At 32.0% G+C, this 27,759-nt stretch overlaps 12 protein-coding genes across 12 annotated transcripts; 5 read left to right on the forward strand and 7 right to left on the reverse strand.

The window, feature by feature from the left end:
• Positions 1 to 37: 37 nt before the first annotated feature.
• cubi_00789 (uncharacterized protein) lies at positions 38 to 1,066 on the reverse strand (the record flags this gene model as incomplete). Its single annotated transcript, XM_029017802.1, has 1 exon — positions 38 to 1,066. The coding sequence occupies one exon, from the start codon at positions 1,064 to 1,066 to the stop codon at positions 38 to 40; it is 1,029 nt and encodes a 342-aa protein (XP_028873246.1).
• Positions 1,067 to 1,686: 620 nt separating this feature from the next.
• Positions 1,687 to 2,202, reverse strand: cubi_00790 (mitochondrial import inner membrane translocase subunit TIM17; the record flags this gene model as incomplete). Its single annotated transcript, XM_029017803.1, has 1 exon — positions 1,687 to 2,202. The coding sequence occupies one exon, from the start codon at positions 2,200 to 2,202 to the stop codon at positions 1,687 to 1,689; it is 516 nt and encodes a 171-aa protein (XP_028873247.1).
• Positions 2,203 to 3,386: 1,184 nt separating this feature from the next.
• On the forward strand, positions 3,387 to 4,565 carry cubi_00791 (articulin family protein; the record flags this gene model as incomplete). Its single annotated transcript, XM_029017804.1, has 1 exon — positions 3,387 to 4,565. One exon carries the CDS (start codon positions 3,387 to 3,389, stop codon positions 4,563 to 4,565), a length of 1,179 nt encoding a protein of 392 aa, XP_028873248.1.
• A 2,021-nt stretch (positions 4,566 to 6,586) lies between these two features.
• Positions 6,587 to 7,252, forward strand: cubi_00792 (hemolysin; the record flags this gene model as incomplete). The annotated part of the gene is made up of 1 exon (XM_029017805.1): positions 6,587 to 7,252. One exon carries the CDS (start codon positions 6,587 to 6,589, stop codon positions 7,250 to 7,252), a length of 666 nt encoding a protein of 221 aa, XP_028873249.1.
• A 99-nt stretch (positions 7,253 to 7,351) lies between these two features.
• cubi_00793 (uncharacterized protein) lies at positions 7,352 to 7,687 on the reverse strand (the record flags this gene model as incomplete). The annotated part of the gene is made up of 1 exon (XM_029017806.1): positions 7,352 to 7,687. One exon carries the CDS (start codon positions 7,685 to 7,687, stop codon positions 7,352 to 7,354), a length of 336 nt encoding a protein of 111 aa, XP_028873250.1.
• A 1,241-nt stretch (positions 7,688 to 8,928) lies between these two features.
• cubi_00794 (uncharacterized protein) lies at positions 8,929 to 9,396 on the forward strand (the record flags this gene model as incomplete). Its single annotated transcript, XM_029017807.1, has 1 exon — positions 8,929 to 9,396. The coding sequence occupies one exon, from the start codon at positions 8,929 to 8,931 to the stop codon at positions 9,394 to 9,396; it is 468 nt and encodes a 155-aa protein (XP_028873251.1).
• A 185-nt stretch (positions 9,397 to 9,581) lies between these two features.
• cubi_00795 (SFII DNA polymerase) lies at positions 9,582 to 13,013 on the reverse strand (the record flags this gene model as incomplete). The annotated part of the gene is made up of 1 exon (XM_029017808.1): positions 9,582 to 13,013. One exon carries the CDS (start codon positions 13,011 to 13,013, stop codon positions 9,582 to 9,584), a length of 3,432 nt encoding a protein of 1,143 aa, XP_028873252.1.
• Positions 13,014 to 13,769: 756 nt separating this feature from the next.
• Positions 13,770 to 16,994, forward strand: cubi_00796 (uncharacterized protein; the record flags this gene model as incomplete). The annotated part of the gene is made up of 3 exons (XM_029017809.1): positions 13,770 to 15,090; positions 15,563 to 15,600; positions 15,666 to 16,994. 3 exons carry the CDS (start codon positions 13,770 to 13,772, stop codon positions 16,992 to 16,994), a joined length of 2,688 nt encoding a protein of 895 aa, XP_028873253.1.
• A 52-nt stretch (positions 16,995 to 17,046) lies between these two features.
• On the reverse strand, positions 17,047 to 19,827 carry cubi_00797 (uncharacterized protein; the record flags this gene model as incomplete). The annotated part of the gene is made up of 1 exon (XM_029017810.1): positions 17,047 to 19,827. One exon carries the CDS (start codon positions 19,825 to 19,827, stop codon positions 17,047 to 17,049), a length of 2,781 nt encoding a protein of 926 aa, XP_028873254.1.
• A 65-nt stretch (positions 19,828 to 19,892) lies between these two features.
• cubi_00798 (uncharacterized protein) lies at positions 19,893 to 20,345 on the reverse strand (the record flags this gene model as incomplete). Its single annotated transcript, XM_029017811.1, has 1 exon — positions 19,893 to 20,345. One exon carries the CDS (start codon positions 20,343 to 20,345, stop codon positions 19,893 to 19,895), a length of 453 nt encoding a protein of 150 aa, XP_028873255.1.
• A 419-nt stretch (positions 20,346 to 20,764) lies between these two features.
• cubi_00799 (P-type ATPase cation transport protein) lies at positions 20,765 to 25,234 on the forward strand (the record flags this gene model as incomplete). The annotated part of the gene is made up of 1 exon (XM_029017812.1): positions 20,765 to 25,234. The coding sequence occupies one exon, from the start codon at positions 20,765 to 20,767 to the stop codon at positions 25,232 to 25,234; it is 4,470 nt and encodes a 1,489-aa protein (XP_028873256.1).
• Positions 25,235 to 25,342: 108 nt separating this feature from the next.
• Positions 25,343 to 27,610, reverse strand: cubi_00800 (tuftelin-interacting G-patch domain-containing protein; the record flags this gene model as incomplete). Its single annotated transcript, XM_029017813.1, has 1 exon — positions 25,343 to 27,610. The coding sequence occupies one exon, from the start codon at positions 27,608 to 27,610 to the stop codon at positions 25,343 to 25,345; it is 2,268 nt and encodes a 755-aa protein (XP_028873257.1).
• Between the last annotated feature and the right edge of the window lie 149 nt (positions 27,611 to 27,759).

Below are 27,759 nucleotides of genomic sequence, written 5' to 3' on the forward strand. Positions count from 1 at the left end.
CTCTTATTTATTAATTAAAGTATAAAAATAAAGATAACTACTCTCCTTGAAAAGAAAGAATTGATTGAATCAAATCAGACTTTCTTGCTCTCTGATTTACCTCCAATTGAAGCTTACTACAAACATTTTTTAACTCAGGAACCTTCATTGAGTTTAATATATTCTCGTCATAATGAGGAATTTTAGCTATTTTTGCTACTTTACTTGTCTTTTTACCTGATTTCTTTGATTCTACAGATGTTGTTGATTTCTTCATTTTCCCTGGCTTTGACTTCTCCTTTTCAAGAGTCTTTAACTCTGGAAGATTCTCAACCTCTGGATTTGCAGCCTCTGCTGCTTTCACAACACGACTTCTAAGTAAAGGAGCTCTTAGCCTACCCAAATTGGTCCTGCCTAATACATCTTTCAAAGGATTTTCTTCCTTACCCAATTTTCCATCTTTGATAATAGGCTCAGCATCCTTACTAATACTCTTTTTAGACTCCGAATTATCTTCATTTTGTGGGCGTCTTAAACGGCTTTTTTTCAATGTTGGAGCCTCTTGAGAAGCTATATTAGCTGAGATATTCTCACTTTCATGTTCTTCAGATGTTCTCTTCTTGGACTTACTTCTTGATGTGTTTTTCTCCTCATCATCACCCCGGATCACTTCTTTTGTAGAAGTATTACTTTCTTTTATTAACTTTTCGAGCTGAATACTCATCTCATTTAAATGAGTTTTTAGATCGTTTTTCTCTTTTGTAAGGTCATTCAACTCTTTTTCATAATCTTTATTCATTTTTTGAGAATCTCCTACGCACTTTTCAAGTTCAAATATTCTCTTTTCCTTAGACTCCATATCCATCTCCCTCAAGCTTAATTGTTCTGTTATTCTGGCTATTTCCTCGTGTAGTATTTCATTTTCATGTTCCAATTCCCCCATACCAACCATCTGATCCTTCAAAATATCAATATATGCTTCGAATTTTTGAGTTTCATTTTCTACTAACTTCCTAGTTGAATTTTCAATCTCTGTTATTCCCAATCCCAGTGTGCCCTGGGATTTTTGATATGATAATAAACTCATTTCTGTTTTGGTTTTTCCAAGATATGATCTTCCTATTAAATATCTCAAATATGCAACCAATTATAATTATTAATTTTTTTTTCTCACTTAATCTTGTAAATATTTTCAAATTCACATGTTTTTCCGTTTTAACATGTTTAAAAATCTGTTCCGTACCTTTATGGTCTTTAATATTTACTATATGATAGTCCACAAATAACCCGCCATTTCCCCGCACAAATTTGAATTTGAAAAAAAATGGGGTTTTTTTCGTAATGTGCTTTATAGGCCAAGACTTTATATATTTTGCAGAAAAACGAATGAATATAATAGATAAACAACCAAATTAGTTTACTTACAGTTTCTTTATACTTTTTTTAGGTGAATGTTTCTAACAATCTTTAAGTAGCTTAATGTTTCTCTTTATTATTCATTTTAAATTAATAATGGATTAAAAATATTTCATGTAATCTAAAGCAAGTAAAAAAATTAGGAATGGGAAAAGCAGGACTTTCAATAAAAAGAAACTAGAAAAAAAAAGACATTTTTGGGAAAGCTATAATAATTAATAATCCTTATATAAAAGTAAAATTTTAGTTAGTGAGAATAAATATTTAACTATTCAGAGCACCACTAAAGGACTACTTAAACTCTGAAAGTTTTAATTCCGATCTTGATTTTTTGTCTTGATTTTCAGACATCTGAACAAACCTTTGGTATTCTTTAAACTGTTGTCTTGGTGTCTGGATTGTCTTTCTGTTAATCCCAATAGAAACTGATTCAATAATAGTTAAAAGTATTCCTCCAACCATTGCGCTTTTTAACGATGTTTTCAAACCCCCTCTTATGGCTAGTAAACCACCAGTTGCTGTTCCTGAAAAAATTGCATTCCAATGGTCTTCTTTGCCTCTCAATTTAGCCATTAAACAATCAAAACAAGAAAACGTTCCACCCCATAAAGCAAAACTAGTGCCGAGTGAAGGAGCTGCTCTTCTGGCAAAAAGCATGCCACTCGAAAGCATCTCCATCTTGGTTGAGGAGTACTTCATACCTTTGAAAAAATTTGTGACAAATCCACCAATACATCCCATACTAAAGGCTCCGCCAAGGTCCTCAAATATTCTATCTGGGAAGGGTTCTCTAGTAAAGTCGCTCATAATAAAAGATACAATTTTCAGATATAGATTTTGAGGCACCAAGTTAGTATAAATGCATACTTCAGAATCACAGGTTTCCTATTATAATATTGATTCTTATATTCAAATTCAAATGAATAAATACATAGATAAATAAATGAATATATATATACATATATATATATATATATATTTTTATACATTAATTATATATATACATAAATATATATATATACATATATAAATACAGTAATTATATATATTTATATATTGTAAATATATTTCATTACTATTTATTTCTAAACTAATACCGGGCATTATAAAATGAAGGCAAAAATAGTCAAGTCTTGAATTTCAGATTATTAAGGATCATACTTTTATTATTTTAATACTTAAGTGTTTTGGCTTACTTAATATGTTTAAAACAAATGTATATTTGTATAGTGTTAATATTTTTACAAAAATTCAGAAAAAAATAAAATATATTTCAATTAATTACATGAAAAATTTCCACACTAAATTTTATGCATTTTATATATATAGTATATATGGTAAATTAATACAGGTATATATGTGCACGGATCGATAGCTCAGTGGTAGAGCAGGCGACTGCAGATCGTCTGGTCCCTGGTTCAAATCCGGGTCGGTCCTCTTTAGTGAACCCCCTTTTTAATTACCGGTTATTTTTTAAATATATGTTTTTACAGTCACTCATATCTTTAGCTAATCTAATTATTTACTATCTGATACACCTATAAGTTACTTAATTACTAATTAATTATTTGCATTTATGGCGGCGCAAGTGGCGGCATCGTGTGAGTGTTGAGGCGGCAACGTAGACGTGGCGGGGTCGCCTGCGTATAGAATGGGAGCATGTAAAATATATTAATTAGGGGGTATATGAAATAAAGTGAAAAATACGTATAATGAAAAAAAATAAAAGATGGTTTTAGGTTTGCATATATAAAATAGGTAGATTGTTTATAAAGAGATTGTGTGTGAGATCTTGATGAATTTAATGAAAAAATAAATAAAGTATTAAAACAGATCTTGATCAGCATCAATTGACTCGAGAACTTGCAAGGATAACACAGAGAATACCGAAGTGTCTTAAAATTACAGATATTTAGCATTTTAGGATTTATTGAAAATCATATTTATTCAAGTGCCGCAAAAGAATACTAAAAAAACAACAATACTAAGAAATGGCAGAGGTACCAGCATCTGAAGATATATCAACCTCTCAACAACCACAATTATCCTCATATAGTTTACCTCCACAGTTCTCAAATGAGCCAGATGTAAGGACTATGGCGTCTATTAAGGCGACCCTTTCAAAAAAAGCTGAGGAACTGGTCAAGGCAGGGCAGCCCTATGTAATGACTAGTTTAGGTCCAATCCCATTACCTGATAATGTAAGAAACCAAATCCCTGAGAAGTTTGTTGCAGCTCCAGTTCTTGAAGAACGTGAAGTTATTGTTGCTAGAAGAGAAGTACAAGAGAGAATTATTGAGGTTCCGCAGATTCAATATGAACATAAGTTTGTGGAAGTACCGCAAAAGGTCGTAGTAGAGAAAATTATTCCAATCCCAAAAGATGTTGTTAGAGAAGTTGAAATTCCTCGCTATACAGCAACTGTTGAAGAGAAAGTCATTGAAGTTCCTCAAGGTGTCAAATTTGTTGAAGTCCCTGTTGAGGTTCCTATTGCTTATCCTCCAAGGATTGTTCCTGTTCCCAAGCCATATATTGTTGAGAGAACCGTTGAACTTTCTCGCCCAGTAATTGAAGAACGTCTTCTAGAAATCCCACAAAAAGTTTATCGTCAAGTCCCATACTACAAGGATGTTGAAGTACCTTTTGTTGTTCCAAGATATGTTGAAAAACTTGTTGAAATTCCATTCCATCCCGGAATGATGTATGATGAAAACATGCTCAACCAATCTATTCCACCTATTCCGCCTCAATCACAGCAACCTTTCATGATGGGAGGTCCTGGTTCTGCTCCAACTAGTGCTCCTCTATTGTCCATGCCTCCACCAATGTATGGTACAAATGATCCTGAAGATGTTGCATCAGATGGATTACCATCGCATCCTGCAATACCTCCATACCATATGTTGCCACAGCCACAGCCAGGTGTAATACCTCAAATGATTCCCTTGGCAAACTCATATGCAGCTTTCCCGCTTCCACAGGGTGTTGCAATGTCATCTCACATGTTGAACTCAGGCAATAATGCACATATCCCAGGCAAGACACCTATACCTTTTAATCCTCCTCAACAACCTCCACAACATCTTCTCAATGGAGCTAACATTAATCAAATACAATTCCCTCCAAATCTACGTCATCAATATCCGTATCAATACCCTCCTCAGCAGTAATTTATAGTGATTCACGAATATATCATTCAATTTAATATAATTATAATGGATAAAATAATAATTAGCTATTATTTATTGCTGTTGGCCAACAACAATGTTTTGCCACATCTAAATATTTACTAATTTTAGCTCGGCATTAAGTTTTGTCATTGAATCATAATAGGAGTAATAATTATTCTATTTTTTATTCATTCTATCCACTTTCTACTACCAATGGTCTTATTTTACTTTTCATACGAAAAAATACCCAAGGCAAGGCTTATTAAAAGTGAATGAAACAAATAAATACATTAAAAATTAAAAGTAATTTACTCAAACAAAATATAACACGTAGAATTTTGATTTTCAAAAAAAAAAAAATCAAACTCACCAAACCCAAATATTCATTACTCACTCAATGTCAGAAAAGCATTCTAATGAGATGGCTTCATTCAAAGTTTCTTTCCCACCACAAAAGTTCAACGTAAATAAAAAAAAATCAAATTTTTTCCAAACAAAAAATTGAATCAAAATATGTAAATGAGTTTATATATATATTCCAATGTTTTATTCCGCTTTGAACATGTTTATCACAAGCTTATACATTAAACTGTGCATGCATGCATGCATGCAATAGCCTAATCAACTGCATACTTTGTACTTAAGCCATATAATAGTAATAAATTACTTCTATTAAAATTAAAATAATAATCGAATTCCCTGTTTAAAAATACTCTTAAAATGCTACATCTTGACAAATTTATTTACCAAATGAAATGTATAATTGAAAACATTCAATAAACTTAGCTACAAGTTAGGAAAAGCAATTTAGTACAAAAATAATTGAAATATACAAATACTTTAATATTTCCTTAATAAATAATGCTCAAATACCACAACTGTGTTTAAATTTTAAATTTCAAGTTTATAGAATAAAACAATGCCTTTAATAAGTATATCACAATTTATATAACTTAAGACTCCACAGATGTTAGTAAAAATGAAGCAGAAGCATGTCATTTAAACCAACTATAAATGCAATAATTTTCAAAATTAGCTGGACTATTTAGATTAAAGAATAAACAGGTAATTACTTACCTAAAAGAAATGTATTAATATAGCCATTATTCATTCTTAAAAATTAACCTTGATAAAAATAATTATTGTTATCAACACTGTTAAAAGACTCTTAATCAGCCAAAAAAATAAACCAAAATCAGTTGAATAGAAAAGAAATCAGTAATAACTCAAAACCACAAAACAATATATTTTGCCACTTTAACTCTTAAAAATAGTTAATTGGGTTACCTTCGTAATAAAAACTCAAACTCAAAGCAGACACACAGATTAATTTTGAAAAATTTAGATGGATTCTACTTTCTCTTTCCAGAGGAATATTTGCATTTTTTATTAATGTAAAATGCAAATACTAATTTACACTATATAATATTCAATACACAGAACCATTGCAGTATTAATCTAAATATCTATCCTCCACACTAAATCAATGAAACCCCTCACGTTTTCATAATAGCATTTAATGCATACATTTAAACAAACCATATTATTGCTTTTAAGAACTTTTACCCAATCCTTTATATTAATCTATACGTATATTACTATTGCAATATAAATCTGCGTGCGTCTTGTCTATGAGCGCCTTGATTTTGTGCTAATAGATAAAATAAATATGAGTATCAGGTACCTTTAATGAAATTAAGAGTAACAATAAAACGGATCTAAATATATGGGAAAAATTATGCAAATTGAAAACAGAAAAGAAAATAAATAAATAAATAAAAGTGGTAAAAAAAGGGAACTTTAAAGAAAATCAGTTAATTGTTTAAAATACAAGTGAGAAAGATTCAGTAAGCAAGTATAAGGACTTTTTATTCAATTAAATTATAGATTTACATAACAAATAGACGATGGACTATTGAAAAAGTATTATTTAAAAAAAAGAATTTAAAATAAACATACTATCAATTAATCTCGTTTACGTATTTAGAATTAGAATTAATTTAAAAATTCAATAAAGTGAAATGAATTCGAAATTAGATTTGAATCAAGGTGAAAGAACAGAGTCAAAGTGTCCGGAACCATTCAATGAATTCTCAAATTTGTATAAACACAAAAGAATGCCATGTAGGTCAGCCTTAAATTTTGGCGAAAATATTACAAATACAGTAGCTCCAAATTTTATACCAGAATATCCAACAGCTTATTATTCAAACCCAGAAGTTATTAATCAAGGAACAAATTCATTGGTTGATACAAAGCAACTTTACAATTACTCATCTCCAGTAGGAGATCTTGAGAAAACTATTGAGCACTATAGAATGAGCCATGAAATAGGATGGAGTACAAGTAATTCTTTTACTCCTACTAATTCAGGATCTCTGGAGCTTCTCCCTTTTGAGAGAAGAGATAGCCCAATTACTGTTGATCCTTTAAAGAATTGTCAATCTTTTGAAAGAGTGAATAGTGGTTTTCTTGGGTTTGGCAAAAAAACCTCTAATTCGATTTTTCCAATTGGACAGAAACTTGAAAGACTCTCCTCTAATGAAATAATCAACAATATTAATAGCCTTTCCGAAATTGAAAGTGGGATTGAAAATGGAGATATTCCTCTCATTGATCTAGACCAATATACACAGCTGCCTTACTTTGAAAAATACATCAACTTTAATATTGACCAAATTAAGTAAATCTTTCTTTAATTTATTATTATTACTGCTTCCTGTATAAACCCAAATTATTAAGAACTACACTATTATTTTTCAATAATATACTAAAATCTTGTAATATTAGGAAATGTCTAGTTGTTCAAAAGAATATCCTGATATTCCTCGTAAAATCTGTAATATTGAAAAGGAATAATAACTACCTGGAATAATACATAGTACTCCCAAAAACAAAGATGGTGTTGAATCATAGTATTTTTTCGAAAGAAACAAAGTTGTTCCTAAATATAAGAAACAAATTCCGACTATTAGAAGAAAAAATGAGAGGAAAATTGGTTTCAAAGGTAATCCACTTTTTCTTTTGAATAGCTGAGGAAATGAAGGTCTGAAATTCTTCATAAATAAAGATATTTTCTCCACCTCCCCCTTACGCCCTTCTAGATTTTTGGCCGTTTCCATATATTTTCTTTGGTTAATTTCCATCTTGAAAGTTATTTAAAATCTTTTTCTATGCCCTTTATATTATTCAGTTCAACTAATCAAGTTCAATCTTTTATATTACTACCTATTATTATTTTGGCAGATTATTGTTTATTACGAAGTTAAGAATCAAGTTAATTTATAGATGTAATATATTGATTAAATTGCATATTTTTAATCAAAATTTAAATTTTTAAAAAAAAAAAATAGAAAATTTTACCATTTCTAATTTTGGGCTAAAAAAGTGCCTTGACCCGTGATCGAAACGGGGACCTTGAGATCTTCAGTCTCACGCTCTCCCAACTGAGCTACCAAGGCAAGCTGATGTACCGACCATGTTTCTGTCAGATAATCTACCTGCCGAAATAAATTTATGTAACTCTCTCGACCATCATTTTCTGCAGTCACACTCAAAATTCAACATAACAAGCTTACTTCTATTTTATTCATCCTCAAGCTTAAACCGTCTAGTTTGGGTGAAGCAGTTTCCCGCCAGCCACTGCATTAAATATCCTTTGGGTAAGAAAAATTGTATACAACCCCAAACTTAAAAAAAATACATGCCGCACACACCCAAGAAAAAATAAATAGATGGTTTCTTGGCCAGTTAAACACAGTAACTAAAATGTTAAATTAGAGAAAAGTAAGAGCTTATGTCGATTGAAGCAAACAACTCGTTTTTCTCTTTTCTAGATAAATAACCCGGTGAAATCTGAAAATCTACATTCAGGACCTAAATTGAATATACCAAGTTGCATATATCTATATTAAAAGATTTGTTCTAAATTCAAAATATTAGTTTTTTGCTCTCAACTATACCCATTTTTATTATTTTCTTCTGATTTCTCTTTCGGTTTTTTTTATGTACGCAAAGGCGCGCAATTGCACTTCCATATTAATAAATAATTTAGAATCCTTGGGATACGTACCTACATGTCTTCCCATGTATAATATGAAGTAGGTGTATAAAGCTAAAAGCAAGGAAGCAGCAACAAAAGGCTAGTTTATTATAAAGAAAAACTGGCGATTTTCTAGTTAGCTGAAATAGAAAAACTAAGAACAAGAGAATAATTTGCAGCTTTTGTACAATAAATACCAGTAAACCTTCAAAAAAGGTCGAAGGAAAATAGAACTTGTATGAAGATCAGCAGGATAATTAGTATATAACAAAACTTTTTTAAACATATATATCAAATATAGGAATTTAATAAGAAGTAATCATGTCAGATCAAAACATCCCAATGCCCCAATGCGCATCTATGGTTGCACCACCATCTGTAGTGTTACCTCAAAATGATGCAGCTGCTCCTTCTACATCCATCTTGAATTGTTGTTCAGCTCCCCAATTAAATGATAATGGAGCAGATCCTGCATTAAGTGTGAACTCTACCCCTCAAATTGGCAAGGTTAGATTTGCATCTGCAGGTACAACTATTGTAACTAGAAATGGAGTTATCCCATTTGAAGAGTTCCTTAAGAAAGGTGCTCCAGTTGATCAAATGCTGATCCCACCATTTCCACAAGTTTCTGGAATTCCAATGTTTGAAGATGGAACTCCCGATATTGCTACTATCCATTCTACATGTAACGTTGTTAATCTCTCGCAGACAAATCAAACTAATACTATCCCTCACTCAGATATTGGAACGGAAACAAGTATTCCACAGCCAGATGATTCTGCTAGATAAGTAATTCATTGCAAATACTAAAAGTTCTAAAACTCTTTCTATTAAAGTTAGATTTAGATTTATAGCTATGATTAATAAAAATAATAAAAATGGAACTTAAGGCTTTAATTTTTTTTCATATTGTACATTGTTATTATTATTACTCTACTGCTTGTAATCATAACTTATTGGATTTTCTTAATGTTTTATGATTCCCACTCTTGGGATTGTTGCAGTGGTGTTGACCATAGTAAAAGTCTCTCTTCCCAGTCAATGTTGTCTTGCAAGTCATCTTGTAACATATCTAGAATCTTATCATCATTCTCCAAATCAAAGCTATTTAGGTTGCATTCTGTTAATATGGGTAACTCCTTGTTTATGTAAGATATGTGGTTGTCACCTTCAAACTTAGTTTGTTGGTTAAATGAATCATATTCTGATAAAGCCTCTAAAATGCAATTAGTTTCAATCTCACTTAAGTATTTTTCACCAAGATTCGAAAAGTTATTGTTTTCATTATTTTCAAAATCCTGGCCAATGGGAGCCACTGAAAAGATCAAACCTGGAGAAATATTAGAAACCCCCAAAGATCTATTATAAAATGGAACTTTTTTAGAACTCTGCATGTTATTGAAAACATTGTTTACAAAATCACTTACAAACTGAAAAGTTTTGATTCCTCCTGAATATATTCTACTGTTGATGCTTTGTGAGAGAATCTTTCTGGGGATCATTAGAAATTGATTTGGAGTTTTCACAGAAAGTGTTGATCTAAGTTCTAAAGCTGATAAGATTGACAGACCCTTAACTCCAGAAATCAGTTTTTTAGCTGCTTTCTCCAAATTTTGATCTCTTGTCAAAATCCCAGAATACTCTTCTAAAAGCGTGATAGTCTGAATCTGTCTAAGATAATTTTGAAAAATAATCAGCATATTAGACCAATTCATATTCTGACAAAAAGATATACATGAAATACACATTGACAAAACTCCAGTATGAAGCTGTTGAAGATCTCTAACGGAAATATACTTAAATTTTGAAAGAATAAGTTCCACTGGTAATCCACATAAAACCGACTTAAGAATCTGCGAAGCAAACAATCTTTGGTGCCTTCTCAAAAACCCTGGCTCTTTAAGCTTAGGTGGAAGATTTTCCTCTCCTAGTTGAGAGGCCCAAGAAATCTGTTCCAGGTCAAAACCAAGTCTAATCAACGAGTGGCGTTCTAAAATAGACATTTCTTTAATATTATCATAGAGTACTTTCCAATCCAATCTAAAAAATGGTTGAGCGTTATTAGTTGTGAGTTTGGATCCGTTTGAGGTTTCACTTGGAGGAAAAGGAGTAACTAAATATGACATAAAAGTTAAATCTCCTAAAAAAGTGGATTCCATATTTTTTTTAAGTTCATCATAAAGCTCTAGTCCAGTGGAAGGAGATAAGCCTGAAGAAACTATGGCCTTTCCTAGAGAAGTACAACAGCAATTCAAAGTATAACCTCCTATTGATATCTGGTTTGTCTTTTTCTCCCGATTTACTATCATTTTATTTTCAACTAAATAATTTAAAGCCCTTTCTAATGAATCAATGCTTCTAAGGTATTCTTGAGATAAGTCATTGTAAAGTTTAATTTGGTGAGACATTAAAGTGGATTCTGTCAGTAAATCCAGTATCGAGCCAGTATATGATCCCTTATCCACATTCTTGTCTCTATTTCCGGATATACTCAGATCAAGATCAAATAGAATTGCAAGAATCTCTAAGATTAATCTAGTAATACCATTAGAATTGGTAAAAAAAGAACTCATTAAAGGTTTCATGTCGGCAGTAATAAGCCCTAATGCATTTTCAACTTCCTCATTAACTTCCTTCCCCAATTCTGTTGGAGTTTCATTCACCAGAATAAAGCTTTCCCCAAAAGCTCCTTTTTGGCCGGCTCTTCCAGCTCTCCCAGACATTTGTTTGTAGTCAACGCATGTCAAAAAAGATCTTCCAATGTTGATGCCTCTAAATATGACTCTTTTTGAAGGAAGATTAACTCCAGCTGCCAAAGTTGAGGTTGCTGTTAATAAAGATAAAGTACCATTCCTGTATCCTCTCTCAACTATTCTTCTTTCTATATGAGATAAACCAGAATGGTGGAATCCTATTCCTTTGATTATACACTCAACCAGAAAGTTATTTTGATTTGATTTTTTTGAAATAGAGGAATTTTGCCTGATCTCTTCAGCCAACAAAAACCTTTGCCTTTCTACTGATCTTAAACTTTGTATAATTTGTTGCCTATCAGAATGGCCTTCTAGATCTATTCCTTCACAAAACTGTCTTCTAATACATTTCGCAAAAAACAAAGCCGTAGATTCAACAGAATACTTGGAAGGGCAAAATACTAAAACACTTTCTCCTTTTTTCAAAGCCTCCCATCCTATAGTCAACAATTCATTCATACCCACTATTGGGTATTTCCACTTGTTAGAATTAATCTGCTCAACATTGAAATCATTTGGATCAAATTTAGAATTGATTTGATGGAAATCCCAACTCTTGACTCTGTTTAATGTATCTTCTAAAGAAGACCCAAATGTATTTTTATTCTGGTCTTTTGCAGGTTTAATATATGCTTTCCCCTTGATTACTATGTATTCCCTGAGTGGAACTGGACGAAAATCGCTTTGGTAAACAACTGCATCTAGCCAAAGACCAATATCCTTTAGATTAGGTAATGTTGCACTCATTCCTACAATTTGAATTGATCTTCCCTCCCCCTGTAACTTGCTCAAAAGTCTCACTTTTGTAAGCATTACCTCTAGTATATAACCCCTCTGTTCATCCCCAAGTAGATGCAATTCATCTACAACAATAATTCCCAACCTCTTAAACAGAATACCATGTTGAATATAATAGCTAATTAAAGCATTGGCCTTTTCTATAGTTGCAACACCAATGTCAAACTCTTCAAAGAGTGGGCTCTTACTCCCATAGTGAAATTCGCTTATTCTGAGTCCACATACCTCTCCTCCGGCCCTATAGTAGGAGTCCTTTTTCTCTGAAACTAGAGAGACAAATGGGAAAACCACTAAAGCGGCTCTTCTGCCTTCCAATACTCTTTTATACATTAACAATTCACTCACTAAAGTTTTTCCTCCGCTTGTTGGAGCGGAATATACTAAATTTCTTCCCTGTAATACTCCAGGCTGAGTAATACACTCATACTGCCAGTCGTAAAGGCTTTTCAAGCCCTTCTCTAAGTAGTAATTTACCAATTTTTCATCTATTCCTAAACTCTGAATAGAATTATTTACTTGTTTAATATTATTTTCCACCTTATTTTGAATAGCCAAGTTACTACTAGGTAGTTCCATATCAATCTTACCTGCTTCATCCAGTATGTCTGCCATAATCTCTGCATCATCACTAACAAAATTAGAATCCACTAATTCATCCTTCATTATCTCCTCCAAATCATGAATTATATTATTCATCTCCCCCATATCACTATTCTCAAAATGCTCACTCATACCAACCAAATCTTCTATCATAGATACATCTTCTTCCTGAACCTCATTGAATATCTGAACATCCTCAAAATCCAGCTCTAACAATTTTTTGATTTCATGAATTTCTAGTAATTCCTGATTCATACTTTTTTCCAGAAAATACTACATAATCATTCCTAATTATCTAATGCTAAACATTTTTTGTAGTTTAAGCCCATAAAAACAACTTAAATATACTTTTTTAGGCATACAATATATTTATATTATTATTTACACAGCTTTACATTTATTTACACCGCTAAGAATCCCAAAGATTAATAGATAATATTTGAAAAAATAATTTTTTTTAACACAGATATCTATAACTGATCTAAGAACTTTCCTTCTATATCAGCTCAAACCAACTAGATTAATGAACCCTAAACCCTATCTAGGCAAATATTAGCCTTTCTTATTTAATAGCACACAAACTAAAAATGAACTCCGATTAAGGACTTCCATTAATATGTCACAATCCGTAACATTTTCAATTTAAATCTAGATATACTCTTTTCATACATAGAAAACAACATATCAGCTCTCTTTAATTCATTCTCAGCACTCCCTTCTCACATTTTCCTAGCTTGAACTTACATAATGCACATACCGCCAAATTTTGGCGCCACTGCGTGGTCAATCTTAATTAAGTGCATAAAGGAATAAATAAACAAAAGTATTACTTAAAAATAAAAATATATTAAAAAATTAATGAAGAAAGATAAAAGATCATAAACGAATAGAATTAAAGTCTTTAAGAAAATTATTCTTGATATTCAAGGATTCTAAGCCAGCAAATAATAGTTAGAAAGCAATCAATTGGGCAAGTTGGAATGTTTAGAGTTTTACTAAAAAACTGAATTTATGGAAAATACAGCAATGAGATGGAAATGGGTTGTTTCTAGTGTGGCCACGTTATTGACACTGATGATTTCCGTGGCCAATATTATGCACCAGTATTTGAATCTATGTAAGCCTAAATTACAGCTTTGTATATGTAGGATCTTAACTATGATTCCAGTGTATGCAGTAGTTTCATATATATCATATTTGTTTGTGGATTATGCAGCTCCGTTGAATATAGTAAGAGATTGCTATGAAGGGTATGTAATGTTTTCATTTTTGCAGCTTTTAATTCTTTACATGGGAGGCGATCAGGTCATTCTATCTGTATTAGAGAGCAAAAAAATTAAGGCTGAAATATGGCCCCACCACCATTTCAACCAATCATTAAATATTGTTGGATTGGCTTCAACCACTGGGAGCATAGATTCCAATGAAGAAATTTCAGTTAATATTATAGATATTTATCCAGACTGCTTCTGTGAGAAGAAAGATAACTTAGATGAAGTTTCAATTAATAATGATGGGATAAGGGAAAGTGAATCTGGAAGTCAACGTATAAAGATTGCGAGGTTCTACTCTTTTATTAAGCTGGGAGTCCTTCAATTTGTGGTTTTGAAACCCATTTCAGCACTTATTTCACTTTTTCTTGAATCTGTTGGATTGTATGGATCTGGAACATTCTCCTTCAAAAGAGGGTTTCTATATATTGCAATTTTAAACAGTATTTCGGTTTCGCTTTCAGTCTACTCCCTATTCCTATTATACATCTCAATTTCTGAGCAATTAGCACCTATAAGACCAGTACTTAAATTTTTTTGCATTAAACTTATCATTTTTATGAGTTTTTGGCAATCTATCATTCTTTCCATTCTCAACTATTCTGGAATTTACCCAAACGAGCCAAATTATACCATTAAACTTCACAACTGGCTTCTTACACTAGAAATGACTCTTTGTGCAATTATATATGGTGTTGCTTTCACAATAAAAAAAGACTTTAAAAACTATATTGAATCCAGCCAAGGGTATGTCCAGGATAATGATAACATGGATAAACTTTATAAGCACACCAATGCCCGTAGCAAAGATTTTTTTGCTGAAAACGAAAATGGTCCTAATCACACTACTGACCTAACTCACCAGACTTCAAACAAACAAAACTTCCCTTCTAAAACTTCAACTCAATCCCCACACTCCATTTCAAAAAATATCAAGTTTATTATTAGCAGGTTCACCTACATAGTAAACCCAAAAGATATCATCCAAGACACTATCAATACCTTTAGATTTTTTAAACTTATTAGAAAGTCGTCTAGCGCTGAAATTAGGCTTGGCAAAAGTAGCGCCACGTTTTGCTAATTCAAATTCCATGTATCAGATATTAGACTTATTCTAACCTTCTTATACAATATAGGATTTTGGAAGGCTAATAATCTATAGCTTTTATTTATATTTCCTATTTTTCCTTCCATCTGCATTACAAACCGTGATTTTTTTTTCTCTGCCACTAATAAGTATACCACAGTATAATCGGAATATTTTCCCGCCCACATGCGCGCTGCATATATTATTTTGCAGGCCCACACAATAAAAAAAAGAAAACAATTTGAAAGTCGGCAAAACAAGTTAAGGAGGGCAAACTATTTAGTGATCGAGTATAGAAACTGCTACAAAGCGAAATGATTTCAGAGTCATTTTCTGAGATTTACAGGTAAGTGAAGATTACCCAGTGAAAAGCCTTTTTAGATAAGTTATTAATATTGATTTCAGAACTGTCCAGGAATGCTGTCCAGTGAAAAACGCATTATTAGATCATTCGGATATTCTTGTTAATGCTACTGATATTAAGGTAAGTCTTAAAGAGAGAGTTTCTCCAGATTTCTTTAATATCATACTTTTAATTGGTAATTCTAGGAAAGAAAGAGGAAATGGAAGCTGGCATTTTGTAGCGCTCAGGAATGCGTAAATGCTTTGGATTATATGCTTGAAAATGGCTTAGAGACTCTTCTGAATACACAAGAAAAACTTAGAATGGAGGAGGGATTTTCAGAAAGAGAAAAAGAATTGAAGATGAGGCAAAATGAGTTTGATTCAATTCTAAACGAGACTGAGGAAGGTCTAAGAAAAGCCATTGAATCCGTGCTGATTGAAATTAAAAGTTTATCTGAGGAGTGTAGACATCTTGAAAAGGAGTTTTTGAAAAAGGCTTCGAACATTCCGAATATAATTGAAAACATGAACAAGAACGACACTAAATTTGATTCTGAATATTTGGGTAAAAAAGTCACAGTAGAAGATATACACAACTTACAGAACACAAGGAAAGAACTATTAGAACACCTTGATCAACTAAGAAAAGATGAAGAAGCTCTGAATAAAGAAATACAAAATTTGGAAATTAAATGGAATGCTTATAGAAAGAAAACTCAGAGGCTTGAGACCGAAATATCCCTCAAAAAAACTGAGACTAGTCACCAGGCTATTCAAGTAGATGCTCATATCAATCGTCGTCTAAGTACATGCAATAGTATTCGCCCAGATAAAGAGAATTATCAAAATATAAATGAGGGAGGCCAGTCCCTAGAGCAAACGGGAACAAGGAGGAAGAGAAGAGACAGTGTTGTAAAATGGATTGGAAGACTTTCCATAGCTAGTTCAGCAGAAGAAAAAATTGATCAGATATGTGATCATGAATTAAACACCATGAAAATCGAAGAAAGTACTAAGCTTGATACCTTACAAAATAATACTAACATAATAGAAGATAAAGATGAAGAAGTCCAAGGAGAGTTACAAGTGCTCAACCTGCTAAGTTTAGTCAAAATTGAGCAACCTGAATCTGATGAAGTTCAACCCTCGAATACCGGACCTCCAAGCTCTATATTGAAACTCAAAGTAGATCCTTCTCCTTTACTATCCAAGTTTTTGGATCCGAATTTTACATATTCTTCTGGCCTGGAACCAATTTATTTTTACAAAGAAAACTCTTCAAAAACCAACAAATTTAATGAGGGACTTTTCTCAAAGGGAGCTTTGGATTTCTCATTAAAAGTCAGAAATCAATGTGATGGGAGTAAAAGCTTCGAAGAGATCTCTATGTGTTCACAAGGCCAGAATGCACCAGAAAGATCTATTAATAGTGAAGATATTGCACTTTTCAACATTTTTGTTGGAGAACTTAAAAGAAATGAAAACATTCCCGTGTCTTCTATTGGAAAGTTACTTTGCAGCACACTTAAATAGAAACTTAATGAGCTAGCGTTATTAATTTATCTATTCATCAGCTTTATATAAATTATATTGATTTTTTGTTCCTCTTTCTTTTTTGAATCAAAGCCATTTTTGTCCAAGGTGACAATTTTCCTACGTAACTAATAAAGTCTCTTCTATGATAACTTCCATTCTTAGAACTCTTGATTTCTTTTGAAAAAATAAAAGGAAATCTGAAATCCTGACTATTGTAGGGTATTCTAATAGTCTTTAATGTACTTTGAAGTATTGAATCATCTATATTTATATTAAGGTCTTCCAAATCTGATAAATAATATACCTTCTTAAATAAATCAACTTCCTCTTCATAAATAAAGTCGGAAGCCTTTCTCCAAAGATTATTAGTATTTGAAATTTTCTTAGAAGATTTGTAGTCATAACTTATGTTCAACTTGGAAATTAGCTTATCCCAAAGTTGATTGGTTTCATCACTCTTTTGATCTTTGCAACTAGTAAAAGTTGGTCTCTCATTTCTCCCAGTATTTACTAAGTACCTGAGTCTCATGATGTTATTCTCCAACATATTTTCACGTGATTCTTGCTTTAAATCTCCATTAATGATCATCTCTCCCATTACTTCCTCAATAAACTGTTCAAGGTTACTCATTTTCGTCGTTAAAGCATATTTAGATAATTTGTTTAGCCTCCAAAATTGAATATCTTCATTCAAACTGTTTCTAGCTATGGACAAAAGTTCATGATGTTTGTGTATTCCAAAAACATAACTGTTAGTATTATCTAATAAATATTCAATATGTGATTTATTTGTGTAATTTGGAGAGAGCTTGTGAATTAAATACTTTTGTTCCGTATCTGAGCACAAAGCCTGGTTTGTGTCTCTATAAGAACAGCTCATCAATGCTGGAATTCCATATCTTTTTAAAATTCCAGGCTTTATAAATAGCTTTGTGTGCTTTCCTCTTTTAGAATCTGCCATATTTATTAGTCTCAACCTTGTATAAATCCTCATTCTTCTTTTCTCAATTACACTTCGTGTGGAAAGTCTCCTCCTTTCTCTCTTTAAACACTTTTTTGATACATTACTTTCCTGAGAACTTTCTCCTTTCATCCTTCTATAAAGATCATAGAGTCTACTGCTCCAATATTTTTCTGAATCGTAAATCAATATATTATGATCAACCTTTTCCAAAGCATTAGGTGCCGTTTTAGGAACAATTTTTAAGGGTGGAAGAATTCCATCTGATTTCTCTTTAGTTTTAATTATTGGTTTTACTTTTTCCAGCTGTTTTGGAAGTACCTTTTTACACATTACATCATTTTTCTTCAACACCTCTGATTTTGTTACCACTGCCTTTGGAAAGCTCTTTGAAAATGTCTTTTTCAGCTCCTGATTTTGTTCCAGGCCTTGGGAATTTGGCATATCATTTATACTCTTTGTAGGAGGGCTCTTCTTTCCCTCTGAAAGTTTCAATATATCACTTTTGGATTTTCCATCTAAATTGAGTGTATCCTTAACTAATATTCCAACTGAATCCTTTGACTTTGGTTTTGCAATAAGTTCCTTTCCTGAGGCCACCTTTGTATATATACTTTTGATTAGTGTGTCTTTTACCATTGGTGATTTTTCTGAGAGAGAAGTGTTAGAATCCTTTAGAGTATTATTGCCCGAATCATTCTTTTTTTCGGTAACCTTAGACTGGATACCTCCTTTTGTCTTAAATAATGCATCTTTTTTTAAAATTTCAACTGACTTAGCTTTGGGAATTTGGTTACCAATTGGCAAGGACTTAATTAAAGATTTTGCCTTACCTATTTGAATGGAGCTACTTAACTGTGAAGAGACTTTTACCAAGCCAGGAGATCTTATTTGAATGTCAGACTTTGGTATTAGTTCCGAACTACCTTTTTGTTTGTCAAACTTTATTATTTTCAGTGATTTCGTGTCTAATATACATTCTTTTGATTCACTTCTAGCTTCAATTGGAGACCTGATATTACTATCAAATTTCATCATCCTTATTGGTTGCTTTTTCTTTTCCAGTTCAATCTTATAGTCTTTGCCTACATTACTCTCAGGAACATTGCTTATTTTAGGCTCTAAAATTGAATCATTCTTAATTGAAAGGTCAACTTTTTTTCCAGACAACTGGCCAACAAATTTGGAGTAATTGGACTTCTTTATTAAATTTCTTGCCACCTCAGGGTTCTTTAATAATACTTCCTTTTTCTCAACGTCAATTGTAATCCCCTCTTTTAAGTTACCTTTTTCAGTAATTAAATCAATATTAAGCTTTTTTACGCCTTTAAGATGGAGATTCTCAATAATTTTCCTGATAAATCTCTCAGCATTCTTTATAAACTCTACTTTCCTTTTTGTACCCTCAGAAATTATGAAAAGTTTATCATCATTAAATTTCTTTAGTTTAGCTTCTTGAACCTTTGAAACCTCTTTTGCATTTAATAACTCCTTCTTTATGATTTCTCGGATGGTATTTTCCCCCCTGTTAATTAACTCAATCTTGTTAATTTTGAAAATATTATCTAAAAACTCCCTTTTTTGCTTGATATGTAAATTTTTTTTGATTTCTTTCTCGTTTTTAACTTGTATTTCGTGAATATGTAAGAGCCTTGCCTCAATAAGGAGCTTATTTCTCTTGTTAATCAAGTTTTTGGTATTGCTTTGAGCCCTATATGCATTTCTCCTGGCTAAAAATTGCTGGCTGTAAGCAACTCTTCTTAGTCTTCTTTTTCTAACTTCAGATTTTCTACATTTCCAAGATTCATCTGCTTCTATAATTTTGCCCACACAAGCCGGCATCATTGGCTCAATTTTGACAGTAGCCATTTCTTTCTTTTTTCTAATATATCCCAAAAAAGAACTCATCGAATTTTCATTTGGGGGAGCATTTCTCAAAGAAATACTCCCCCTTTGTGAAAATGTTGATTTTTTGATGTTCTTGGAAGCATCTTCAAACCCATTCTATTTGGTGATTTGGATGGTAAATTCTGGTTCTGAGCTAAAGAAGCGTTGAAATCAATTTTCTTATATGAGTGATGTTGAACTATATGACTATTTAAAATATTAACTTTTTTTGCATTTCTCAATTTGGCTAGATGTCTGCTCAGGTAAATCTTCAAAATGGTGATCTGATACATCAGACCAATGTACCTACGTATTTTAACTTTCTTAACTAAATTCTTCAAGTCATTATCAATATTAATTAGCTCCTTCACATGATTTAAACGGTTAACATCGTCTTTAACTTTAATTTTTTCTAACTTCTCAGGATCATAGCCATGTAACTGGTTTGATGCAGAATTCTCCAACTTTCTTACTGGCACTACTAGTTTTGCTTTTTCCATTTTATCATCAAACTCAAGTTTTTACCCTCATATATACCTACTCAACTATCTGATCCTTCTATTAAACTAAACAACTTTTAATTATCTTTTATCTCAAAGTACACACCCAATTTTCTTTTTTATGCATTCTATGCCGTCACTAAAAAACTATTAATGCACTCATTCATTTTGCCGCCCAGAAAAGGTGGCGCCATGTTTGCACTAACCATAATTTTATCGTGATAAGGTACCGAGAGGGAAAACAAAACTTGATATGTATTTTTTTGAAGGAGAACAGGACCAAGAGAGAATCGTCTAAGCATATGCTTAATTTGGAAGAAATATAACCAAATTTGTGATCGCAACAAGTTTTACATAACTTAATCTCCTAATACTAATTACAGACTCAGTTAGAGGTAAAAGGAAAAATAAAAGTATTAATGAGCTGGTGCAATCCATCATATACAATTATTAGTTTGGACTTTGCCCATGGCTACTTAAGGTTTATAGCTGTATACTTTGTTTCTTTATTTTTATGGGGGTTTTATAGATATCACCATAATCTTAAAGTAGAAGCCAAGGTATGCTCACTTTCACCTGGAAAAGAAGGTCTGATTGGATTTAGAAACAGCATTGTTGGTACCTCTCTGAGATATGTTTACTTAGCTTTAATTTTATTGTCCCAAATCTTTTTATGCATTGTAGTTTGGAATGTCGTTTGTGCAACTTCACTTGAAGTCCAGCCTTACTGGAATACAAGAGCAAAAACCTACATTATATTTTATGTATCGGGACTAGTAATGTGTCTAATACTTCACTTTTTAGAGCCTTTTTTTGAGACATTCTTTTACTTAAGAGAGTCTTTGGATAAATGTACTTATGTTAAATCTAAAAAAAAGCAAAATTTGATTCAAATTCTCAAAAATACTTTCAATCAAGCATTCCAAAAAGAGCCATCAAACATACAATTGGGTACTGCTGGTTTGGTTTTGCCATTATTGAAAGTACAAAAAAGAGCAGACAATACTAGATTTATCTGTCATAACCAAGTTACATACACGTATTTAGAATCTGAATCAGGTTTTGTTTGTTGTGATCAAAGTAGTCTCTATGAACTTTTAGGCAAGAAGGAACTTCTTAAGAATGGTCTAAGTTCGGAAGAAGCTAATAAGTTGTTGAATGTTTTTGGAAAAAACACTATAGATCTTGAAATTCCAGGAATATTACAAGCTTTTGGGAAAGAGTTACTCAACCCTGTTAATATTCTCAGACTAGGCTCTCTTTGGCAAGGAATATTTCTGAGATTCTATATATGGTCAGTTCTTTGGGCCATCATGATTCTACTTACAACGTTTAAAACTCTTCAAGTAATTATCTTAAACCAGGAAAACATTAAAAAGGCACTTGAAAACTACATTGGACGACCAATCTCAGTTTTGAGAAATGGAAAGAAAGTCAGAATACCTTCTCACGAGCTTGTTCCTGGTGATTTAATATTTCTTTCACAAGATTTAACCGCTCCTTGTGATATATATCTAGTTTCAGGGTGTGTTACAGTTAATGAATCCTTTATTACAGGTGAATCAAACCCTATAATCAAGTTACAAATTGATAGAAACTTTTTTTCTAGTATCGCAAACGATCAATCTAATAGTCAAAATCGGAAATTTACCGAATCTGAGTTAAGCAACCGAGCATGTTCCACTTTAGATTCCATTAATTTGGATCATTTCGAAACTGATTCTAAAGAGGAAAGTCATAACATTTCTATTCATGACTCACAGAGTATTACTGAAGAAAAGCTTAGACAAAAATCCATTTTCATGGGTACTAAAATTATCAGCTCTCTCTCATATGATGATTCTTCAAAAATTGCAATGGGTGTTGCATTCAGAACTGGAATATACTCCTCATATGGCCAACTACTCTACAAATCAGTACACTCATTTTCCAATATAAGTCAATACTCTCTCTCAAATGTGAAATATATAAGAAATCTTAAAGGACTTTGGTTAATAATGCTTTTATCTGCATTTGTTGCAATTTTATATCAGAACCATTTACTTGGATGGAGTACTGGATCATTTTTCTTTGCTGTTGGAACCTTCATACAGTTACTACCTCTTTGGGCACCTACATGTATCCAGTTTTCCCTTAATAAAAGCGTAGAAAGACTTGAAAAACTATGTTCTCTCTCTTCTACTTTTCCAATGGATATTCCTTTAGCTGGAAAACTTAAAGTTTTATGCTTAGATAAAACTGGTACTCTCACTACAAACAAAATGGCCTTTATTGGTATAATAAATACCATAAAAAATAATAATAACTTTGGATACCCTAATAATAAAGCATATCTGTTGGAAAATAGCAATCCAAATGTCAATCCTGAATTACAAAAATCCAAGGAATCTAAAAACAGTGTAACTTTTGAGCAAAACAGAAATTCATTCAACATTTTTGTCCATTACGAACTGGCATGGGAGACTTCCACCATTTCATATGAAGAAGAGGACCCTCTAATCAACAAGTCAGCTGGAATGCTAATTCACCCACATTGTTTGGAACCACAGCTTCTTCCTCCAATCACTGACTTAAATTCCCTTTCATCTGATGACCTCTCTTACATAGGGTTGTGCTGTTGCCACAATATTGTTCCTCAAGTTACCAACAATGGTGTTATTTTAATAGGTAACGATATAGATAAGGCACTTTTTACTTCTACTAATGCCAAAATTAAGATATGTAATGAAAGAAGATTTATTTCTCTCACTGGAAGAGATACTAAGGATTCAGGCTCAGTTGATAATATTTACGAATACCCCATAGAAGTTTTAAGAATTAACGAGTTTGACTGGAATAATCCATGTATGTCTGTAGTTGTTCACCACAGAATATTAGACAGATACTACATCTTTTGTAAGGGATCTTTTGACGTTTTGGCCAATCTTTCTCCAAAAAAAGAGGAAATAGCTACTGAAAAACACAAGTTTATTAATACTTCAAATAATTGGGATACTGAGGATGATCAGGAGCTTGTTGATGCTTTTGAGGTCCTCAATTCTTCGAGTGAAATCGATAGTGACCTCTTAAATAAGTTTACTTACTTGAAATCTACTAATGCCCAAAGACCCTCACACCAAATGAATGAGCATAGTATTGTTGATGCTTATAGTAAATTGGGATACTATATTATGGGTATGTCTTTCAGAGAAATTAAAGACAAAGTTTTGATTGATGCACTTCTGAATAAGCCAAGATCTAATGTTTCCAGAAACACATTGGAATCTGATCTAATAATTATTAGTTACATTTTACTTCAAAATGATCTTAGACCAAAAACCAGAGAGTTTGTGGATGCTATCAAAATGTCAGGAATTAAGCCAATAATATTAACAGGAGATTCAGCATTCACAGCTCTATCTGTTGCTCGAAAAGCAGGAATTATTTCTAATAAGAGCCCAGTTGCAATTGCAGATACAATCATGGATCTAACTGGAAATGAAACAATTGTTTGGTATGATGCTATTACAGGATCTAACATGATTATTTCTCCAAACAAAATTTATGAGTCCACTGAATATAGTTCTCTGGTTGTTACATCACGAGCTTTAATGTTATTAAGATCCAAAAAATACTTTAGACCTTCAAATTTTGAGATCGTAAATATGAATCCATCCTTAAACTTCAGCTTCTTAAAAACATATTGTAAATTTGACAAGTTATCTTCTGAAGAGTTGTCTTCTCATTCTTTGTTAGATCTTGTCTTTGATAGAATTAAGATATTTGCAAGATCAAATCCTGAACATAAAAGAATTGTTATTTCGGAGTTTAAGAAGAGAAATATCATAACAGGTATGATTGGAGATGGAGTTAATGATCTACCTGCATTCAAAATGGCAGATGTAAGTATTTCAGTTCATGAGAATTCTTATTATTTTAATAACTTTATAAACAAAGATGATGATCACACTCAAGAGGACTATAATAACAATAAGAACTTCAATACCACCACAGAAAATTCTCCAATGACTTTGGCATTTTCTTCCTTTTCTATTGAAGCTGACAAAATTATGAAGGTTCTTGATCTTATTCGAGAAGGTAGGGCAGCAATGGTTACTACAATCTCTCTCTTTATGTTCCTTCTGTCACAAGGCGTCTTTTATTCATTCTACAAGAATGTTTTATTTGCAATTGCTCAGGCTAATCTTCCTGTGATGTCATACGTCTTTATTGATGTGATTCTTGTTTTTCCTTCTATTTGGCTCATGATATTATGTAAACCAAAGAAATACATTAATTCTAATAGACCTACTGGAGCTTTACTTGGAAAAAGAACTGTCTTATCATTTATAAGTTTATTAGGAACATGCTTTGCATTTTATTATATTGTGATGACCAGGTTATTCAGTGCCCCTTGGATGATCCCTTCCCTTAAACATAATGCTGAAATACCTGTTGAAAGATGGTTTCAACGGCAAGATAACTTTGAAGCTTCCACAACTTTTATTTGGATGGGACTACAACTATCTTCACTATCACTTATTCTTTCCTTTGGAGGTCAATTCAGAGAAAGTTTTACTAAAAATAAACGTTTACTTTCCTGGGTAGCTTTTTGCCATGCTTTCCTTTTATATTTGTGTCTCAGCAGTCCAAATGCACTAACTTGCTTATTCAGAGTAAACTGTACCGACCAGATTGATAGGTTTTGGAAATTTGAAATCTTTGGTTTTAATATCTTTACAATTACAGGGGGAAGATTCCAAGGAGTTGGATCTCATAATGTATTTCCTCTGATTTGGAAAGTAGAATTTATATTTTGGAACTACTTTTCAATTTTCTTCATGTCACTCATTTATTGGTGGATAACATCAAATTCTAATTTTAAAAAAGTTAAATTTAATGTTTACTAACTAAACAAATAGATTATTTGAATATCCCTAAGATCTTAAGAATTTTTAGACATATCTTTTTGCAGTATTTAATAGCGTTAATAAAATATATAAAATATTTAACATCATCTACCTATTTATTTCTTCGATACCCAGTTTAGCTAGCATTTTTGGTATTGAGACAGGTGTCCAATCTTCGGAGTTGTTAGATTCCTGTAAAGTAGGTTCTCTAATGAAAATTACTCCTTGATAAATATAAAAGAATAACTTTGAAAAAATTGGATTCGACTTAAAGTAGCTACTTTGAGTCTTATTTCTAGATTCTTTGTGGTATTCTCCATACTCTATAGAATATATTTGCCTACCGTGAGTGTTCTTTCTCCCACTTTGTTTGAGAACTAATCCTGTTTCATCAGAAATCCATTCCAAAACATTCAATATTAATGTGTCATCTTTCAGATCCTGTAACTCTGGGATATCCTCATCTTCATCCTCAAAAGAATCATAATTAATCCAACAACTAGTCTTCTTTTTAATTTCCGGATCCAAGTCAGAATAGAAGTTGATATGATAATCCATATAAATAAGTCCTTTGGCCAAAAAAGCTTTACTTTTGGCTGATGCTATGGCACCAGTGGAGAATATTTGCCTCCAGAACTGATACCATTCCAGTAAATCTTTATAAAGAGCAATAAATTCTTGATTATTTATAAAATTTGGGGTATTTTTCTTAGAACTTTGAATATAATTATATTCGTATCTAATATTAGACAATTTTGATTCAAGAGCTTTGATCCATTTGGGGCCAATTACTTCCATAAATATCTGAGACACCAAGGATCTGTCAATTAAATCTTTTTCAAACCATAATTCAAGATGATCAATAGAATCCAATTGTTGTGTCTTGTGGTCTTGTTCAACTTGGAAGTTGATGTTAAAGAAGGAAAGTAACTTAGGATATATACTTGATAGAATGATATTGTCAAGTTCTTGTTTTATTAAGTGATTATGGTGTGTTTCATGTTCAAATAATCCAATATTTTCAAATTCTTCAGTTTCATTCTCCTTTTGAGTTTCCAAAATAGGTTTCCAAACTGTCAAAAGAGACAATGGCCATTCCTCTGGAGGTTCCCATTCGTCTAAAGCCTCATAAATATATTTTGAAATAACTTTGGAAACTTGATATCCCATTCCAAATTTGTAATAGTAAGGAAGCCATTTAAATATCCATTTGTACTTGGTATTTTCGGAAACATCTCCCACAGATTTTAATTCTATTTTGTTAATTTGAAGGTGATGGATTTGTTTGTTCCAAATTACTTGCATTAAATTAGTCTTTATAAATTCGAATGGAATCAAATTAATCCAGATTTTCAATAATGAAATACCATACTCATCTTCTTTAATAGGATCCCACGAACACATAAAATAGACTTCCAAATATTTTCCTACGGTTTCTAAAACCAGTTGTTCAAAACAGAATTTGGAATCATACTCTTTCTCTTTCCTTGAAGTTTGTAAGCTTACAAATAAAGTCTTTATAGAAATCCATGTTGTAATTCCAAAATCAGGATCTAGCTTCATGTCTCTATCTTTCTTATATAGTTTTTTCAATGAATTCCGAAGGATGTCTCTAATCATTGAACAGTAGGGTAAATATGACTTAGATACTTCTCTTGAAGACTTATCAGTACAAGAGTTAAGTATTCCATTAAAACTTGTCGAAAATTCGTCTACCACTTTTTCAAGAGAATCCATTTGGTCTTGATAATCTTCGTTTTCGTTTAAAGATTCATCTTTTTGTTCTTCAAATAAACTCATAATTTCATCCTCCATAATTTTTTCTAAGTCGTAGTGGAATTTAAGAAAAGCTCTTTGAATTTGTTTAGTAACAATGCTTAGATTTTCCATGATTGACTTTTTTTCTTTTAAATTGTCCAAAGAGTTGTTTTGATCTTCAATTTCTAATTGTTTCTCATTCAAATATTCCTCTAAATCTTTTTTTTTTTGGAAATAGATTTCTCTTTGTACAGAAACAGACTCCATGATATCATCCAGATGAGCTTTTTTTGGGAAAACTTGGATAATTCCTGGTTCAGAATTTTCTATTATTTCCTTCGCTTTTTCCACTTCTATACTTGTTTTCTGTTTCTTGTTTCTTTTCTCTAAATTTTTTGATCCAGGCAAGACATTTAAAGATTTCTCAGATTGATTGGAATTAATGTTAGTTTCACTCACAATCCCAAGATTTGTTGGTCTTAATTGAACTTGAATAGGTTCCGAGATTCCAGTTCCATCAACTCCAAGCCCCCCTCCCTTGAATCCCATCTTCCTAATTATGTCAAATCCCTTGCCATATTTTGCCCTAAAATCTTCTGATTCTTTAGATTCTTTCATTTTGAAAGACAGATTTTAATTTTCAATAAAATTCACATAATTGCTTAGCATTATCTAATAAACAAAAATTGATTAAATTGGACTTAATACTGCATTATACTAGTCAAATCGGAAAAAACGGGACAAGATCTAGTATAGACATTTTAGAA

The sequence above is a fragment of the Cryptosporidium ubiquitum genome (genome assembly GCF_001865345.1).
Source record: "Cryptosporidium ubiquitum isolate 39726 chromosome Unknown contig_26, whole genome shotgun sequence".
NCBI lineage: Eukaryota > Apicomplexa > Conoidasida > Eucoccidiorida > Cryptosporidiidae > Cryptosporidium > Cryptosporidium ubiquitum.